The sequence below is a fragment of the Gallus gallus genome, chromosome 18 (assembly GCF_016699485.2).
Source record: "Gallus gallus isolate bGalGal1 chromosome 18, bGalGal1.mat.broiler.GRCg7b, whole genome shotgun sequence".
Taxonomy (NCBI): domain Eukaryota; kingdom Metazoa; phylum Chordata; class Aves; order Galliformes; family Phasianidae; genus Gallus; species Gallus gallus.
In genome coordinates, this window is record NC_052549.1 from 8,174,399 (window position 1) to 8,194,176 (window position 19,778).

General features: G+C 40.5%; 1 protein-coding gene across 5 annotated transcripts in view; it reads left to right on the forward strand.

Annotated features, from left to right (window-relative positions):
* Positions 1-19,778, forward strand: part of CEP112 (centrosomal protein 112) — a 139,941-nt gene that overhangs the window by 90,129 nt on the left and 30,034 nt on the right. For 3 of the 5 annotated variants that reach the window (NM_001282178.2, XM_015279867.4, XM_046901964.1), the window contains 2 exons: positions 9,513-9,575; positions 12,805-12,954. In NM_001282178.2, coding sequence (NP_001269107.1) covers positions 9,513-9,575; positions 12,805-12,954 — 213 coding nt within the window. The remainder of the gene's footprint in view (positions 1-9,512; positions 9,576-12,804; positions 12,955-19,778) is intronic. The other 2 variants (XR_005840589.2, XM_040649448.2) reach the window with 2 other exon arrangements.

The window sequence follows — 19,778 nt, forward strand, 5'->3', positions numbered from 1 at the left end:
CTGGAGCGGGAGAAAAGACTTTTTTTTTCCCTCTAAATAATTTTCAACATTTAGCTTTTTACTGACTTTTTTTCTATAGTTAAATAGAGACTTTTTTGACTCATCCTGTTAAATCTTTATGTGGGTTCCAGGAACATCTAATTCTTTTTCAGTGCTGCTTTTCTTGTGGAGAAGTAATTTACATTTTTTGTGTATTGACTAAAAAAAGGAAAGTCCAGCACTTGAGTGACTTGGCTGCAATTCTTCTCTTAGGATACTTTTGTGAATTGCACAGAGATAGGACCCCAGGGAAGCATGCAGCCTGGCCAGGGCTGTGCAGACCACTCTGGTAGGTTCTAATGGTGTAGCAGTTACCTGTGCTCTGAGATTTATGGTACTTTAAACAAAATCTGTCAGTTACCATGTTTTCTGGTCTATACCTATTATAATCCACCTACATCTGGTGCTGAGTCTGTGTGAAGCTAAAATGCCTGGGAGATTTGAAGGTGAAAATTTGAAAGGTTAAATGCTTAAAAGAATATGTATAAATATACCCTCTTAATTAGAAATTACTTCCTTAATTAGGAATAACTATTCTATAAAATAGTTCTGTTATTATGTTTTTGTATCAGGGACTTTTTTGAAAAAAAAAAAAATACAGATGGTGTCAGAGAATGATAGAATTGCTGATGTTGGAAAAGTCCTTAAAGACCATCGAGTCCAACCACAAGTTGACCACACTACCCTAACTAATAACCCTCCACTAAATCACGTCCCTGAGTGTCCTATAACTGGATGTTCTTTTCTCAAAGTTCTGTGATTTACAATGAAGGTACTGGTGATGTGCCCTACAGACCATTGCAGCTCTTCTTTTATCATCAGGCTTCATGGTGCTGGACTCACTAACTGCCAAGCACAGCCCTCAGATGCCACCCAGCTGGAGGTAACATTGGGCACGCTTTCATACTGTGTACTCAGGAATACCTTTAATTCTTAGTGTCTGTGTTGGCACTATTGTCAGTACTCGTGCAGGTGTTGGACTGTTCAGCCCTGGCAAATAAATAGAAGATGAAGGAAAATAATATGACATCTACAACATCTTCAAAGAGATTACAGAGATCCTCTAAGAGGTGTCCCATTAGAAGTATTGAGTTTCCCCTAAGTGGTTACTTCTGCTCATAAAAAATAAGCATTGCATGCTTTCCATTAGCTTACATTATTTAATACAATCTCTGTAGATGCTGTTCTTCTCTGCCAACTATATGTTTCATTAGCTACCAAAAATGGTTCCCGTTGTATCTAAGGTGGACTTCTCTGCAGCAGTTCTGTAGGTTCCTGCTTATACTTTTTTGCATGATGGAGACTTGGATCTGAGTGGCACCTTCACTTCATGTATTCCACATTTTTTAAGTCTCATCGAACCATTAGCTCATTCTCTTTATTTTCACAACTCTATGCGTTTCAGAGAAGGTTGACTGCTTGTAGATACAGCTTTTCCCATGACAAGTTAAAAGAATTGAAATGTTCTTATTATTTTGTATTTATTTTAACTGTTATTCCTCAAATTTATCGATTTAACTTACAGTTGCCTACTCTCTAGTATAGTAGCTGATTGAAATGTAAGACTTTGTTTTGTTGCCTTTTTGTTGTTGTTGCTGTCTTTTTTAAATAGCTTTGCCAGTTCACTCTTATTTAGATTTGTTGAATGAACGCCATCTGGTCTGGGTGTCTAGTCATGGCAGTCAACACAAGCCAAAGTAAATGTTACTCCATGAAATGTATCTGCTTAGGTCAGCATCTACATCAAACTTACTCGTTATAGCTTTATTTGGAAGAAGGGCTCCATTACTAGGACCAAAATAACATAAAATATCTCTATTGCATATTGAAATTTTGATATAATTTGAAGATGTTGTTCATGTTTATTTGCTCTTTCTTCATATGCCTGTAGTAGAGCAATACTACAAGTGGCCTTTTTGTTTGTTTGTTTTTCCTTTTTGTAGAGAAAGAAGTGTTTAGAAATTAGGGAAGGGATAAAAACACTGTTATGAGTCCTTCAGAGTCTTTAACGTAAAGAAACAAAAGTGTTCCAGAATGACTGACTTACAGCTGTAGAACATGTCATGGAGTAATACCCACCTTCATTAAATGGGTGAGAAAGAATTCTAATTGTTTTGAACTTCTTGTGATCAGTCTGCATATGCTTCATTGAAACGTAATACTAAAGTGCCTCAATTATGATTTGTATATTTTGGTGCCAGAAGGTTTTTTTCTTATGCTAAATTATTAAGTTCTGTCAGCTGCTGGGCTGTCATATAGAGATACAGTAAATCACATTATATTTTGTCATGGATTACACTGAGCAATAAATTTGGGAACAGAGATCAAAGTAGTTTCACAATCACTTCTGAGTGTAGGAGGGGTGTTTAACTTGTAGAAAATCTGATTTAGGTGAAACTGTTGCAGTTCTTGTGTGAATTTGAAATGAATTTGGGTGTCTGGTTGAAAATGAATAAGGTACAAAATCCCCAGGAGTTCTCCTGTATTTAGTTCACAAGAGTAAATTGTGACCTACAGCTGCAGGATGAAGAGCAGATAAATAATTAAACATTGGGCACGTTAAGTGCCTCGCAGTGTCTTATTTATGCTTTTAATTGCCTTTATGATTGAGCAATTCTCTTTTTAATTGGGACTTTTCTGGACTTGGGTACACTTAGTCATTGCTACAGAAATGCTTTCTGGCTCCATGAAGTTGTAGTGCTCTTCTTGGAAGCTTTGTTGTATTTAAAACTACAGAAAATAACCCCACATAATCCTGCTAAGGAACACTGATTGCTTCACATCATGGATTCGTTAGGGGATTTTGCCTTTCTTTGAATGTTTGTCTTTCCAACAGTAGAAGCTTGATTTCCGTTGGGCTGTCATCTGATGACGTAACTTGGTAATACCAAGTCTGTCCCTCTGTTACCAGTTTTCCTTCTATTTATTAAAGCAAATTTTCTCCCAAACTGATAGCTGGGATCTTTTTTCATAGCCCCAATCTTTTTATAAACTGCTTGTTATTGCTACCAATTTCAATTTAGAAAAACAAAAGCAAATCTAAAAAATAAAAGCCACATTCTTACTCTTTGTGGTCCTTTCAGGAGCCTTCTGGTCTCTCCTTGGTAAAAGGCAAGGAACACAGACTTGGCTGATACCAAACAATTAAAGTGCATGAGCCTCAGAGATCTCTGAAATCTGGTGGAATTTTGTGTTATAAAGCTTGAAACCAAGTCAGCTCCTGGATCATCTTGGTGCTGTTGGTCTGGAGTTGTGGAAGAAGCATTTGCTTTGACTTGAACCATCAAAGATATTTAGCAGCCTATCCTGTCATGATTTTACTGGGTGTCAGCAGTTTGTGTACCAAAACCATCTGGGCCCGAATGATCCAAGCTCTTCTGTAAATGCCTTTGTGCTGGAGTGGGAGAGAAAGACAGAGCTCACATGAGCAACCACGGTACCTCAGTACCAGAGGTGTGTGGTACTTCTGATGGGTAAAGGCAGCTCGTAAAAGCTCACAAAATTCACACTGGGTGCATATTGCATCTGTTAAGGCTCTGAAATACAAAATGCCAATGCTCTGGATATAACTTAAATAACCATTTGAATTTAGTTAGATGAGGAGAAAAACACAAAATATTTTAAAACGATCGTTCAGGAATGTATAGAAGTACAGAGCTGGAGGAAAACTATTCTTCATGTACCACTAGGTGGGAAGTTTTTCATTCTCAACATCCTCACTAGGTTTGCTCGGTTCATCTTATTTGAATGCCATAACATAACAGCCATCTGCCTCCAGGCTCCTCTGGCAGAATGTCACAGTACTAAGATAGCATTTGTTGTCTGTCCTGCAAATGCCTGACACGTGCATCACTGCTATCTTGTTATAAAGTGTATTTAAGGTATGGAATGATTTCATATGGCAAGACTGAAGTATTAATCTGGTTGTAAAACCTTGTGTTGTATACAAGGCTTGTATCTTGGGCCAAATCATGGAGCTGCTTTTAGGTGAGGTGCCAGGCTCACTGCAGCATTGAATAGAAGTTGGTGTTAGTGGAGCTGGGAAATATTTAGATAGTAAATCCAAATACCTGTTCACTTGGGTGAAGGTAGTAGTTATATTCTAGTATAAGGATTGGGTAAGTTCAGCATCGCACACCATGCAATGGGAGTCTCATAGAAGAATTATTAGCAGAGTTAAATGGATGTATTTAATTTCAGTACTTAATTTCAGAATGATTAGAGGTACACCATTGGTTCAAATGAAAGGACTGGAAAGAAGAGTTTTCCCAAGGCCCAAAGTGCCCAAGCAGTGCCTAATTAAGCACAGAACTGCAATACGCTGCAGAAAGGCAATTCTCCATACATGTAGAGGGTCAAATCCATTTCTATTCATTCTTTTTTATTTTTTTGGAATGAAAAGTTCTTAGCACATGAATGAGAGCACAGTTGGTTTTTCCCTTAAGATGCATGCTTAAAAAAAGAAGAAGAAGAAGAAGAAAAAGATTTATAGACCTACAAAAGTGGAACGTAAAATAGAAAATTAATAGGATTTGTGGGACAGATTGGGATTTCTATCATTCATTTTGAAAACCCTTGAAGTCATTTGGTACTTGACTAATTCTGTTAACATCATTTTGAATATTGAACTACTTTTAATAGTCTTTTTGGGGACTCAAATTACATATTTCAACTGATATTCTGTTTTCACTGTTACACAGAGATTCAGCTTTCCATTTGTTATCTGACTGGTAGAGAGTGGTAGAAACAGAAAGGGTTTGGACAAAGGAGGCCATCCACTGTCACTATGGGAGGCACATAACGAAAATACAAGTTTCAGGCTTTGAGATCTTTATGTACAATCAGATGAATTTAAAAGGTGATCTGCTGATCTCTGAAGTTTAAGCAGACAGTGTATGCTGTTTTAACATTATTTGCTGCATTTAGTCGTTATTAAGGTAATTTTCTTTTGACATCTGTCAAATTACACAAGCTTGAATTTTGCTATAAAGCATAATGCTGTCAAACTAAAAGAGAAATATTCCAGAATCTGGAGTGGTGTTTTGCTGGTTGGGTTTTTTTGTGTGTGTTTTTTTAAGGTAAATGGGCCCCATTTACATTAGTTCTTTGATGTTAAATTCTTTGCTGCACATCAGAGAACAGTTGCTTCTTCCCTGGAGCAAATTTTCTTTCTTCTTTTTCCCCCACCCTTTGATTTCTCTTTTTTTCCTCCAGTTTCCTTACAGTTTTATCTTACTAATTATGGAGGATCAGGTTATGTATGGCCATCATTTAGCTAGTCGCAGGCATTTTGAGAAGTGCTTATTCCATAGCTAGTACCCTAAACAGATTCCTTAACTTCCCCTCTCTGATAGTGACTATGGGTGTACTCAGCAAGAGCTATCTTTGTGAGATTGTTGTTGTTTTGTATTGCTGAAATTGAAATCACAGTGAAACACTACAGAAATCACTGCAAGACTGTGATGGATTCATATATAGATTAACAGGATTTCACTGCGCATCCTTAACTGTTCCAGATCTGTCTGTGTTTGGGTTGCAGGAGTGAGGGTTTGTATCAGTTCTGTAGCACAATAGAAATCCTATTTCTAACTTTTCATCCAAAAATCGCCATTTTGGAGCTGAAAGATTTGCACAGATTTGTACCACTCTAAGGATAATAATCATATGTAAACAGCTACGTTGTTGATAACCACTCAAGACAGCCTAGATGTCAACAGAACACGTGCTCATACATGCACACCTTGCAGTGCCATGGGAGCAGCATCCCTGCACCTCCCCATCAGCCTTCAGCAGGTGCTGAAGATAAAGGGCTGGTTCCACTGAATGGAACTGCATATAAAAGCCTCCTATACATCTTCCACCCAAAAAAGTGCATGTGAGACTCTGTGTAGGCCATGCCATGGTCTGTGTTTGGAGTACGGTCGCATTGTGGTAGAACCTTTGCTACTTTATTCTTAGTAATGTGGCTCTGTTCCATGAAGGGCAAAAATGAAGATCAGATGGTGTCAGAATAGCACCCATTAGTTCAGATATCACATCTGTATTTCTAATGCTGTTTTTAATGCTTTAGTGAAATATTTGGTTGAAGTTGGTGCAGTTTTGCTCAGCAACCACAATAGGATGCTTTAAGGCTTCTTAAAGAATTATGGTTGGTTTTTAAAACCAATTAGCTGTAACCAGGACATAATCTTTTTAATGCAGAAGTCCTCACTCTGTAATATAAAGTAACTGCATGTAAAACTGTCATAATCAGATAATTTTAGCTAAAACGTGTATTAACTGTGTGAAACTAAATAGAAGTTAATTTTTGAATCAGTGGGATTCCTCTATGGCTTATCCAATTTAAACCTTTTTATTATAAAAATGGATATTACAATTGATATTTCTGACAAGTTTTTGCCAAGCATGAATTTCAACAGCTACCTCTCACACATGGAAAACCAGTTTAAGACCATTAACTATATTTGCAGCGCTGCCCATTGCTATAAAAAGAGTTAGACTTTAATGAATACTGGCTGACCCTCCAAGTGCTCACCTTCCAGTTGGATTCTTATTCATTATGTTTCTGAAATAGCATGTAACCTGAAAGTGAGGGAATGCCCTTCAAGTAGTACAGAGGCAGTGTGTGCTTTGTGCAATGCACGAGGCGAGCAGCCTGGGAGAAAAGGAGCCCAGGAAACTGCAGCTTGTGTACACCGGGCCATTTTTAACCTTCTCATTTGTCAAGATAAATGTAATATAAAATCTCAGCTATGTGTATTTATTTTGCTATAAGTCTTTCCTGACAGAAAAAGTAAGTAAAAAGCCCTTCACTGTTTCGTGTGGCAGTGTTACATGTGCCCGGGGGTGTGGGTTTATGCCTCCCCAGGCTGCAAAGCAACAGCTGATAGTCTGGAAGTGTATTAAATGTGGTTTAGCTGCAGGTTTGAAAAAGGGAAAAGTTCTCTATTTCTGCAGTCAGAGAACACAATGGAAAAGAGTGTTTGTGAGCATGGCCATGAATTAGATCTTTTCAGCTGACCACTGGGATACAACTAGGAGAAACTGCCTCCTGCAGAGCACTGCAGTGCCATCTGTGCAGTTTGGGATGGCGCAGGAGCTGCGAGGTGTTACGGATCCGAGGAGAAGAGCTGCAGTCAGCAGTAGCCACAGGGGCTGGGATGGCAGTTTTAGACAGCTAGGGCTGGTCTAAATGCACGTTTGCCATCGCCAGGGGAGTTTTGGTACCTCTGGAAATCCAGCCCCTCAAATAAGGATGCAAGTAAATGCAAGAGTTTGTTGTTGACTTGGAGACAGCTTGCTGGTATTTTGCAGGTTGGAATTTGTTGAAGCCATTGCAAAGTAAAATGTTGGAATTGTGTTTAGATGGACTTGTAGGATGTACTTTGTCTTCAGAGAGGAAGAAAACACTGAAATTCAGCATCTCTTTTGGATCCCCTCTATCATGTCTGTCTCAGGTTGTCCTGGTTCTGTGCAGTATAAACAAAGGAGTTCTGCTTTGTTTCTGAAAGTTATAGGTTTGTTTTAGTTCTTTATTTGGATTTCTTCAGGAGGTTTTCGAGCTGCTTCTGTGGGAGACGAAGACTTTTACCCCAGGCATGCTGAGAGAGCAGCTGCAATGTGATGTGTGCAGTGCCTTGCTGGCTGGAAGCTCTGCCTTTCTGGGAGTAGCAGAAATTTAATCTATTACAGACATCTGTTTTTTTCACTTTTTTCCTAATCTGGCACTTTCAGTCACTTTACGCTTTACCAACACTGCACATCGTAACCTGGATGACAGTACAGTGGAAGGAGTCAACATGGGTGAGCCTGAGCACAAGGAGAAGTGTAGCACAGAGCTGACACAGCTCCTCCTGTGTTACTGCTCTCCTTACCATGCACCCTTCACAGTGCCTGGGCAGTGCTTTCTATGGCAGGTCTAAAAAAGGTGGAATTTAATTTGTCTGATGCTCCAGAATTCTTACATATGTTGTTTTAAACCAATATGTAGTGCCATTATCTCTATTTACAGCAACACAAAAGTGTTCTCAAAATACTTAATAATTGTTTTTTATTAACTTTTCTAGTATACATTTTTAGTCTATTTATTAGTATCAACTAACACATGGAATATGGAGACCTCCATATGTTTCATAATCTCAGAATTTGAAGGGTTTCCAGGCCTTAAATTGCAGCATTGTGTAAACTCACAGATTATGTTTAACTGGCTGTAATATACTTACACTAAGCTGCACCACGGAGCTGTGTGATGCAGAGGATCTGAGCCTTGTCATGCTCTCCTGTAGTGCTTTGAAAACACTGTCTGCAATTTTAAGCCTCTACATTTAAAGTCCACTAAAATCAGTATCACCATATACTTGACCAAAGGGTCTCATGCTTGCAGAACCCGACTTTAGCCTTGCAGCTGGACCGACCCATGTGGGACTCAGAGGCTTTGGGACCCTTTGGTGGCTGTGGTCCCCAACCCATGGGGCTGGCACACGAAACGGAGGGGACAGATTGAAGATTGGAACATGAGGTCACATTGATTTTTGAAAACTTAATCAGCTTAAACTTGCTTCGGAACTCTGCTTTGTAATATTCCATCCCCTAAGCAAATGTTTTCCTTAGGCACCTCTCCTCAGATTGAGATGAGAGCACTGAGGAGTTCATGGGAGGGCAGCGATGTGATGCTGGTGTCAGTGTGGTGCAGTGGGACCTTAGAAGAGAAATGGGAATCAGAGTTGTGTCCTGAAATTAAACTGTGTTTTAATCATTATTATTTAATTATTATGGAAAAGGAAGTATTTGAGGGAAACCCTTACGAGCTGTTTTCCTCCAGAAGTAAGGAAGCATGTCCTTAAGGGACACCACTGTGCCTTGTTGTCAGTTGATTTAATTCTTTATCATTGAGCCGTGAAAGAAAAGCCAGGAGCAGGAAGGGGCTGTGGCCAAGGAGAGCCCACTTGGGCTGACGTGCAGTTTGATGGCAGCCTGTAACAAAGCAGGGGGGGTGGGAGTGGGCCAAAGGAAGCCATGACGTAAGGCTGCCCCGCAAAGTCTTGCTGTTGGTGCTGTACCCCTCTACAGCCTGTGCTGGGGCTTGGGACTTTTTCCTTCCCTTTTTCCTTCCTTTACAGTTACATCACCCCGATAAACTGGTGGCTGTCTTCCTTCCTCCCCTTCTTGCCACATGAACGCGCACTCTTCTCTCTCTCTCTCCCCCCCCCCCCCCCCTTCTTTTTTTAATCCTCAGAACTCTTTATGTTTTTCTAATAATTGGCAGCAGAGGTACAATTTCTCCCCTCTTTCAAGCGATGAATAGTTGGCCCCAGATCAAAGGCGAGCCCTCGCGGTTTGCTGGCTGCCGCAGAAGGGCGTGGGGCTGGCGTGGGGCCCGGCTCAGTGATGGGCACGGCGGCTCTGTGCCCGGGGGGGCTGCCAGCAGCACGCTGCTCACCTCAGCTCATCGGGTGCCTCTGTGTGTGTTTCAGGCCAACTGCCGGCTGAAGCAGATGGAGAAGGAGTACAGCCAGAAGCTGGCCAAGTCCTCGCAGGTAGGTGACGAGAAGACGGGAGCTTCCCATGAGCTCATTTGATTTGGAGACCTGATGAAAAGTGTAATTACTTCTGCTCTTAAGTGTAGGCCTTTATGATCAGGAGAAGCTGCAACCGTTTCCCAAATCAAACATACAGAGTCTTCCTTACAGATTTTAACCTTAGGAAAAAGATAGATTATTCAGCTAACTAGAAAAGATTTCTATTTTATTTTATTTTATTTCGAGTTTTCTTCTTTTCCGTCATTTGAGGACCCCCCGGAGGATTGAGCCCTCTGTCTGGGAAACACAGCCCCAGCATCAGCCCCTGTAAGCAGCACAGCCCGTGGAGCCCAGAGCCCTGCAGATACCAGAGCTGTGTTTCTATCACCAGGTGGGCTTTGCCCACAGGCCCACGTTAGGGCTGCAGTTCCAGATGGGCATTCTGATGGTTAGTATTGCTCCTACCCAATTTTTATGCTGAAGGCAATGAGGCACTGGCACAAGCTGCCTAAAGAGGTGGTGGTGCCCATCCCTGGAGACACTCAGGTCAGGCTGGATGGGCTCTGAGCACCTGATGGAGCTGTGGGTGTCCCTGTTCATGGCAGAGCAGTTAGACCAGATGGCCTTCCAACTCAAACGATTCAGTGAATCTAATTCAGCATTTTTGCCTGGGATAACATTTGGAAGAATGCAGTATCTTGAAAGCAAACCATTTTTACACTGAGTTTTTTTTATTCTTTGGTGTAGTCTTTAGAACATGGAAGGTGAAAATGTGTGCTGAATTTGCATACGTGCTTTAAAAAGCTAAGACAGGATGGTTTCTAAATATTTCAGCTTTCAGTGTGATTGACAGGTAGTACTGAACTGTGAGAGATGATGGAGATGCAACCAGAAGTTAATCTTTTAATAACAAGAAAATTGCCACGAGGATTTCCATGGAGGTGTCATTCTTCTCATTCCTCCCAACCTCAGCACAGTGCCTTCCTGTTACTTTCAAAGGCGTTTTCAGCAGTAGCAATAATAGTCTACTTCTCTATTAAAATCAATAAAAGCACTGTAAAGAAGAGTTTAGAACTCTCCAAAGTAGACAGAGGAGATCAGTGACACGATAAGAAGAAATTGCAAGCTCTAAAGTTTGCAAAACACTTCAAAATGTGTAAAGCTCTTGTTTCCTACTTTCCAGCTACCTTTGGTAAAGCTTTAGAGAGAAAAAGACTTGAAATGATGGGTCTGAATAGCAGAAAATTTGTGAAACCCAAAAAGTAACGTCATGCATGTCAGACCTTAAGGAAGAGATCCTTTTCATTGCTAAGTCCAATTTACCTTTTGTTTGTCCCTTTCATACCATTGTCAGCTTCTCTGTGCCAGACATACTGTCAGAACAAAAGCGGGTCTTGGTCCATTTGTTAAAGACAGATGGACTAATTCAAGCATATCTCAATTTTTAAACAAGGGGCAAGAGAAATGGCTTTAATTGTTACAGTGGGAACACCTATGTAGCATAGTGCAAAGCAATAAATATCTGGTCTAAATGTCATAATAAATTTTGTCAGACTGAAATTTATTGGCCTGTAGGATAGTCTCAAAATGGAAAAAGTTGGAGACGTGTTTTTTTAAGGTAGGCATTGCTATAGCTAACACACACTGTTCTCTTTATTGGGGAGAGATGAACCCAGCGACCAGACCTGGCATTCCTCTGTGCTTTCTGGGGCAGACACAACACATACATCATATGTCAGGGCTATTTGGCACAATGAAGATGTTTTACCCTAATGTCTGAATTTCTTTACTTTTGTGGGTTTGAATCAAATCCCTAATGTTTCTTGAGCATAGTCTTTTTCTTGCTCAGTATTAATAATGGGTCAATTGCAACTTTTCTTGTGGTCACGTTGCTGACAACATCCGTCTAATCTCATGTTCTGTGGCCTCTTGGAGCATTCACTTTTAACACCCACAGAGAGAAGATATTTCAAGAAATTTCCTCTGAACTTTATGCAAAGTAAACAGATTTTTTCTCTGAAAAGTACTGCATAAAGCAGATCTTTCTCCATCAATTCATGCTGAAATTCCCTAGCATGTGTTTCAGAATTCCTATGCTAGTCCAGCATCTTAACCCAGTAAAAGCTTTAAATTTCACTTCTGTTATATTAATGGGTTATTTTATCTTTTTTTTTTTCAAGTGACAAAACAAAACATGCACAAATCTAGGAAATATCCATGTATGTTTTACTCAGGATCTGCTTTGCTCTGTAGGATCTTCAGGGCCAGTAAGACATAGAGAAATAAATTCAAAGTAAAGTTCTGAGTCGTTTTCCTCTTCCCAGTGGTTCTAGTACCATCTCTTGTAGAATGCTACTTATTACATCAGTCCCATCCCATTAGTAGTTGTTTTGCAACAGCATTTTTCTTCCAAAATAATGGTGGCCTTAGTATAGTTCAGTGCTCTGTGTTGATGAGGAGCATTGCAAGCACATCTGAGTGCCCCGGTATCTCCTCCCTGGCTGCTTGTGTTGGAGGTGTTCTCAGCTCCAGCATTTGAACCTTGAGCCTGGGTATGTACATTAAAGTCAGTGGCTCTCCCGTGTGGTGCAGTGATGACTTCCCTGTCAGCCTAACATTCTGTAAATAAGCCTGAAGGATCCGATGTAGTTATGACTTTCCACATGATGTAAAAAAAAAATAATAATAGTGAAACAAGTAAATGTCAACAAATTGGGAGTGAATCATGTTAAAGGAGTACTGCAAGGTCCTGGGCGTTCAATCAGGTCCTGCTGCATTGCCAAGCACAGTGCGTTCCTTTCAGCAGCTCTGAAGTGCCACCATGAAGTTCAGCATTTCATCCCAGTAGGTGAACGTGGGCTCTGTGGAGCTGGAAGGTATCGCTGTAGGAAACAAACACAGTTATCTTCCTGTAAATTTGCAATACTCCTTTCAGGGCAGTGGAAAACTGCAAACATCCTATATTTTGAAGATCACAGATGTGCTTTGTTCTCATGAATAAATATTTTGGAATGTCATAGTGGAAAACTCTTCCAAATACTTTGTGTTCAGCAATTTTTGTTATTTGTAGCCTCACTATCTTCCTTTTCCCTGTATGAGATTTCCTGCCTGCCAGTGTGCAATCTGTTAATTGAGAACATTGGGCTTGCACAGCAATATGCCAATGCCATGCTCTTACCAAGCATAAAAACATGCAAAGTACACGCCTGTTACTGAAGAGAGATTTAGCATGCTGTTTTCTTTTTAGATCATAGCTGAACTTAAGACAACCATTTCCTCTCTGACAGAAGAGAACAGCCGGCAGCAGCTCGCTGCAGAACAGCGGCTCCAGGAAGTTGTACAACAGTTTGAAGATAAGAAGCAGCAGCTGATTACAGATAATAACAGAGCAATCAAGGTAATCTGGGGATTTTAGTCACTGATGCCACTAGCTGGGTTGGTGTAATTAACTGCACTGTTCTGCAGTGGGCAGATGAACGCAGGTATGGTTCCTGCTCGCACGGCACTCAATAGTTCCATTCACTGGACTTTGGCTTTGATGCGTGGGGTGACTCAGCCTCTGCTTCTGGCTGGTCATGTGCCTGCATCTGAAGGTGGGGTTTGGCAAATCTAACCCATCCACTTCAGTCAAATGCTTGAAGCTTTGCTTTTCTCCTAGTATTAACTCAGGTACTGTAATGTGTTTTCAGCACCATCGTATGGTGCATCACAGCAGCTTCCATTTGGTTCTCATGAGATGATGGCAGCATTTGTGATTAGGGACACAATGAAGGAAAGCATGTTTTTAGTTCCACTGCAAGCTACACGCAAAGTCTCTGCTAACTATGAGGGAAAACAAGGTTATTATTATTAACATTTTTACGTACTTTGTTTTGCATCAGAGTTGCATTCTCTGGCCCTTTATAAGCTTCTTTAAAGAGGCACTGCTGGTGTGAGTGTCCGGACGGTGTTCCTTGCTGCTCACACACCTTGCCTCCAATCGGCTGCAGAGGACTCTTTTTAAACATCTTTCCTCTGAGTAGCAAAGAGCAAAGGGAGAATCTTTGAAAAGTTGTGATCTGCTGGGCTTGGCAGCTAAAGCACTGCATTAAAAATGGTGGAGAAGGAGAAAACGCCTTTTTTCTTAGTAAGGACATTTGCCATACCAAAGAAAGAGTGACACTGTTAAATCTAGGAACTCGTGAAAAAACAACTCCTTTTCTGACTTCTTGTGCTGAAAAGAAACGGTGGGAATTTCACATGTTGGAACTGTCTGCTGTTCACGTAGGGTACAGTTAATGTTGTCTTCTAAATTTGAATGATTTGCATAATGAAATTAGGTTGACATTACTATTTCCTTATTTGGAGAGTGTTCTTTTTCCTTTTGCCATGGATCACGTAATGTTGTTTTTCTCTCAGACGTGTGCCTTCCTTTGTGTGTGTTTCTTGAGGAGCAGAATTTTCTTTCTGATCCTCCTTTAGTCTATTCTGTCAAAGGTGTACATATATAAACGTTAGCTGTAATTTTTTATCCAAGCTGGATCAATGGAGGTAGGTTTTATTTTCTCTGGGATCTGCAAATAGGATATTGTTAGCTCCCATTATTTTGGAGTACAGTTGGGGTGATGCCACTTATGAACATGCGTTATTAGTTCCTCAGCTTTCCAGTGGCCAACTGGGTGTACAAAAGCACTGTGACAGTGAAGCATCCTTCCATATAGTCTGGAATACAGTGAGATTCACCAGTTGTCATGCATTCTACCTTCAGAAGTTATAGCTTTGTAAAACATGTTTGAGACTGTTTGCCAGCTTCTTTTCTTCACACCTGGTGCACGTGCTATTACTGGATTTATAGATTCACAAAAGTTACCTTTAATGGAAGCAATTCAGCTGTTAGTAACAGCAGCTTTTGAACACTACTGGTTATGGATTCAATGAAATCCTTCTCTGGGCAACTGTGTTTTCTGCCATTATAGCCTTAATTTAGACATCATGACTCAAAACATAATGAAATACATACAAACCAAAGGGGAATTGTGCAGTGTTTCTAAGCAGTGTCCTGGTCAATTTTTAGCTCTGGTGCTGTGTTTTCTAAGATTTGGTCAACATGGGGAAGAAATTGCAGGAGATGTTATACTTGGAGATCTGGAGCTGTTGTTCTGTATCATTAAGGTTGTACTTGAAAAAAAGTCTTCCTTTGAAACCACTGATTTATTGGAAGTGAACTGAAAGCCAGATATCTGAGCAGAAAATTCTTAGGAAGATGAACTGCTGCATATACTTCTACAAGAGTAAAGAGATGTTTTTAATATTCAATCACTCTGTTTTTAAGAACCACACATACTTTCTAGACAAGCATATGCAGAAATACTTTGCTTTTTATTAGCCTGGGGCAAAAAAACTGTTCCTGGTGAAGTGGAATCCTAGATGTACTGGGGATAAGGAAAGGCATCTATCCCAGGGTAAGCTGAAGACCATGAGAGTTGATTGAAGAAACATTCTAAAGACAAAGCAATTCTTAATATGTTATAAGCCTTACAGAGGACTTAATACAGGCTGTTGAAAAGACTATCATTGAAAAACAGGCAATTGCTGAATATAACATAGATTTAAGCTAACATTGAGGAACAGATCGCAATATCCTTTATATGGTATTGGGTGACTTCCTGTAAGGCCTTCCACTTATTATTCTTTTCAAAGGGAGAAATATATTTTTACAGAAACCAACTGGCTCTCAGAGAAGTTCCACGTTTAGTCAGTAAAGTGATATCCAGATGTGGATGCCATAGTACATGATTTTGATGTTAATGCAAATTCCTGACTCTTTTCTAGTTTTCTAAGTCCTTATTATTTCATGATTGTATCCATCTCCTCAGTCTTGATTTTTTTTTTAATACTATCTTAAGCATTAGCAAAAAAAGAATAAAAGAAACTTAAGAATATTTTGCATCTTTTGACAACCTAAAAACCCAATCTAAGCAACCCTTTTAGTCTTCAGATGGCCTCAATTTGGGTCAGTTTGAGACATGCTTAAAGGACTTGGCATTCTGTATTGCACTGTGATTTGTCTGGCCTAGGGCAAGCCAAGCTTCGTGCTGTCAGAGTCATACAATCAGGGCAAAAGCTTGGCTGGTGAACTTCCTTTCTTGTGGCTTAGGAGGTATCCACTTCGGATACCACCAAATTGCAACATCCAGCAGCGAGCATCCAAGTTGCAGTGATCTGACACAGCGCTGAGCAACGAGGTGACTGCTATTGCTGCCTCCTTCGGCTGGTGAATGTGAGCCTGCTGGGATTACGACAGCGCTGGCACAGGGGATGGCCTCAGGAGCACAGCTCCGTGCTGTGCAGATCTCTTGGCTTTGAACTTTCCAGGACTTGCACTCCTTGGAGCACAGCACAGGGGCACTGCAGTGGGCCTGGCATGGGGCAAAGCCAGCAATGCTCACCTGGTCTCGGTGCCATGCTGCTCCCCTAATGTGCTTACACTTCAAAGATTAGGAACCATTGGTTTAGATCGCAGGATTAGTTGAGAGCACAATTATATTAATGCCCTGCAGATGGTTGGAAAAGCTTCTTAAGTTGCAGTGTCTGTTAACCTATTTGTGATGCTTTGTGCAGGGATTTTGGAAGGTTTTGGACGCTGAACTCTTGAGAATGTCTATGCAGGAGCTCTGTTGGTGATGTAAGTGCTGTGTAAACTTATTAAGGCTAAATTTAAACTAGCTGTCTTACATCCTGATAGCAATCTAGCCACAGCAGCCCAGAGCTCAGCACTGTCAAATGGTCAGAACATTTACCTAACTGTTCTGATGCTGTTGGCAGTGGTTACTGCCTGGATTCAGCTCTAGCGTGTAGCTGATTGCATTGTAGAGATACCTGGAGGTGATTTATGAAACCCTAGCCTCTTTTTTTTTCTTTTTTTCTTTTTTTTTTTTTTTGTGAAATTCTTTTGGAATCTGAGATTGAAAGTGCTGCAGAGCTGCAAAACAGAGCTGCAAAACGGTCAGAATATTTTAATGCAGAAGTAGATGGCCAAGTGGGGATCCACATCAAATAGCAGATTGTGGAAAGAAATGGATGATGGAGAGCATGCAGCAACAAACCCACAACAGAAGGGGAAGAGAATGATGCTTTTTTGCCAGAAGAACCACATTTGTTATTTGGCTCTTATTACTGATTCTAGAATTCTGTTATATCCCCTGAATTAACACCAAAATTTCATTAGGAAAACATGTTTTGAAGATGATATATTTCAACACTTTGTGTGTCAGCCAAATCACGATCCGATTAATTCCGTTAGTAAATAAAACTTAAAAGATTTCTAGGAAGGAATGTCATACAATAACGTTCCTCTTCACGTGAAGAAGTTTAAAGCAGTTGTTTTTCTTCATTATATTTTAAGATGCTGAGGGGAAAAAAAATCAGAAGTGTGATTTATAGCCATAGCAGCACAAAGGAGAAAACTTCTGGTTTGAACTTGTCCAGACTGATGTGGGCACTGAGCACTCTCAACAGCATCGTATATGTGTTAGATGCTGCCCTGTCTTGGGGCAAGAAAATAATTTCCTCTGTGCAAACACGTGGCTGAGGCTTTATCAACACAGTGACGTTTCTCAGTGCAAATATCAGAAAATGCTCTGCTGTCACTGTCCCTGTGTGAGGTTTCCTGCTTGGTAACCCCCCTTCCCTTTCACCTTTGGTTCCAGCTAAAAGTAAAGCAAATAATTTTAAGCCTTGGGTTGTTTAAAGCATTCAGAACATTTCTTGAAGGGCACCTGATATCTTTGTTTCCAAAAAGTAGTTGTCAAAATATACTGATGGTGTTTGCAAACCCCTCTAAAACGCAGTATATGAGAGAAACGATGTTTCTAAAAATGTTGTGAATCAACTCCTTTTAGATAGATTTTCATATCAGCCATGTTTATTAGCAAATTCCTCTTGTAATTACAAATAATATTTAGCGTTAAAAGAAAAAAGCAGGTCAGAACTGTGGGAACATGAGCTGAGTGATGGGAGTCCTGCAGAAGTATTTAGCCTGTTGTCCTCAAAGTACCTTTTGAAACACTGGGATTACTTTGTATTTCCCAAAGATGTTTTTAATAAGAAAAATTACAATTTCTTGGTTTTAAAGTCCCAGGCAAAGCTAGCTGTCAGTGTTTTAGACGTCTTATTAATGCTTCCAAAGGGAGAAGATGCGTCAGAGAGCATGCAAGGTAAATAGACCTGGTGTACTGTACAGAAAAGGAGCATTTTTGGTTCTGTCTTAGAAACGAGACAGCATGGTGTAGAGCCTTCACTCTGCCCGGGTTTGTGGCAGGGCTGGAAATTAGCTCCAGCTCCTGAGCTCCCGTCAGGGGGTGCATCCATCCCTTCTGCGAGGAGCTTTGGGATCCAAGCAGTAACAGGGCTAGGGGTGGGTTGGGATCCAAGCAGTAACAGAACTGCAGTGCTGCGTGGTTGGAGTGGTTCTTGGTAGTGAGTGAGCCCAGTGTGAGGCCACATCTAACGGTACACTTGCAGTCTGGTCAGACCCCTTTCTGAGCCGGGCCAGTTCCGTTCTTTACTTTTTTGTTAAAGCTTCTGACAAATTTCCAAGCTGTGGCAGATAAAGGGGGAACAATTTACATGTTCAGCATTTTCTTTGTGTGTACAGCAGAAGGACTGTACTGGCTAGCTGCTCAGAAGGCTCTGTCCGTGTATAACTGATAGCACTGAAAGCATTAATAGGAAAAAAAAGCCCTGCAGGCTAACAGCTAGAACCTAAAACTTGGGCTAAAGTGAGGATATATTCTTTCAGTGACTCTTTGTCAGTGAGTCTTGACTTGCTCTCTTCTCCACCCTGCACTGGTGCAGCGATAGTAGCTTTTGTAATGTAGACTGCTGTTGAATAGCTGCAAGAGGAACTTTAGCCAGTAAGATGCATTATTTTTTAGTAAATCTTATTGTAATGTTTATACTAACTTTTAAGAGTTTCTTGGTTTTTTTTTTTTTTTAGTGTATCAATCCCTATAAAAAGGAGATGAGCATTTCACTGTAGAAACTGACACTGGCTCATGTCTCATAAGACATCTGGTCAGAACATGCACTGCAGTTTGGGATGGTTTGGTGACCACAGACATGCCAGATTCTGTCAGTCATTGGAGATCTTCGGGGATGTGTTTGTCACCAAGTTCTCCAGAGGGATCTGAAATCCATCTAATTGCCTTTGTGGCAAAGCATTAGCATCCTAAACCATTTGGTGTGGAGAAATAGAGTTTTAAGGGACTATCTTGATGTTAAATACATTTAGTCGTTCTTCATGGGTCTCTACTTCTTTGTTGCTGGCGTTAGTCTGTAATAATAGTCATAATTCTGCAGTGTCCTTATTAGTGGGGAGTTACAAGGCACCAACATAGAAATTTTTGTACCTTAGCGTTGTAAAGCAGTCGTGAAAATGTACCGTGCAAATAACATTATCTTGCGCTTAATTTCCTACATCCCGTTCGATAGCAGAGGAACTTGTGTCTTCCAAACAGATAGGAGATTGAAATCTGCAGGGCGTTTATGCTTTAGATTTCTCTTTTACGTGGGGCCCGAGCTCAGAAGTACCTGCTTTTCGGTCTTTGTTGGTGTGAACATTAGTTTGACCCAAATTTATTCTGCAAGAGAAATGAGGGTTTAGCCCCAAGCTCACTGCCTGTTGGTTACATTCTGTCTCATGATTCCATTACACGTCTGTCTTTAAAAAGGCTGTATCCACGCAATCGTGAATGGTAATGGTAATAAAAAAGGCTTACTTTTGTGTTGAGGTTAATCAGCTATTAATAGCAACCAACATTTTAAAAAGTCCTCTCTCCTTTTCATAATCATATCTGTTTCTCTGCTGCCACAAATTATTTCATTGTATGAGGCACAGTACCTTCTCTTCAAAATTACAGGGTTTCAGATGTTTAGTCAATCAGGCAAGCTGAGTGGCTGAGCATCTGCAAGTACTTTATAATATCTTTGACATGCTTTGTGAGACAAAGAATTGAGTCATCTTTTTTTCCCGCAGCAAACTTTGCACTCTGGCATTTTTCTCCACTTTTCATGTCTCGACACATTGAAGAACTTACCATGGCCAACAGCAAAATCAGACTTACAGGTTTTATAAAAGCCTAGAACCAGTGCTTGCCTGGTCTCTGAGCTGCAGTCCAATTCTGTTGGGCAGGTTTAGAAGGTTGGATTTTTCCTACATTTTCATTGTTGTCCTCAGTGTTT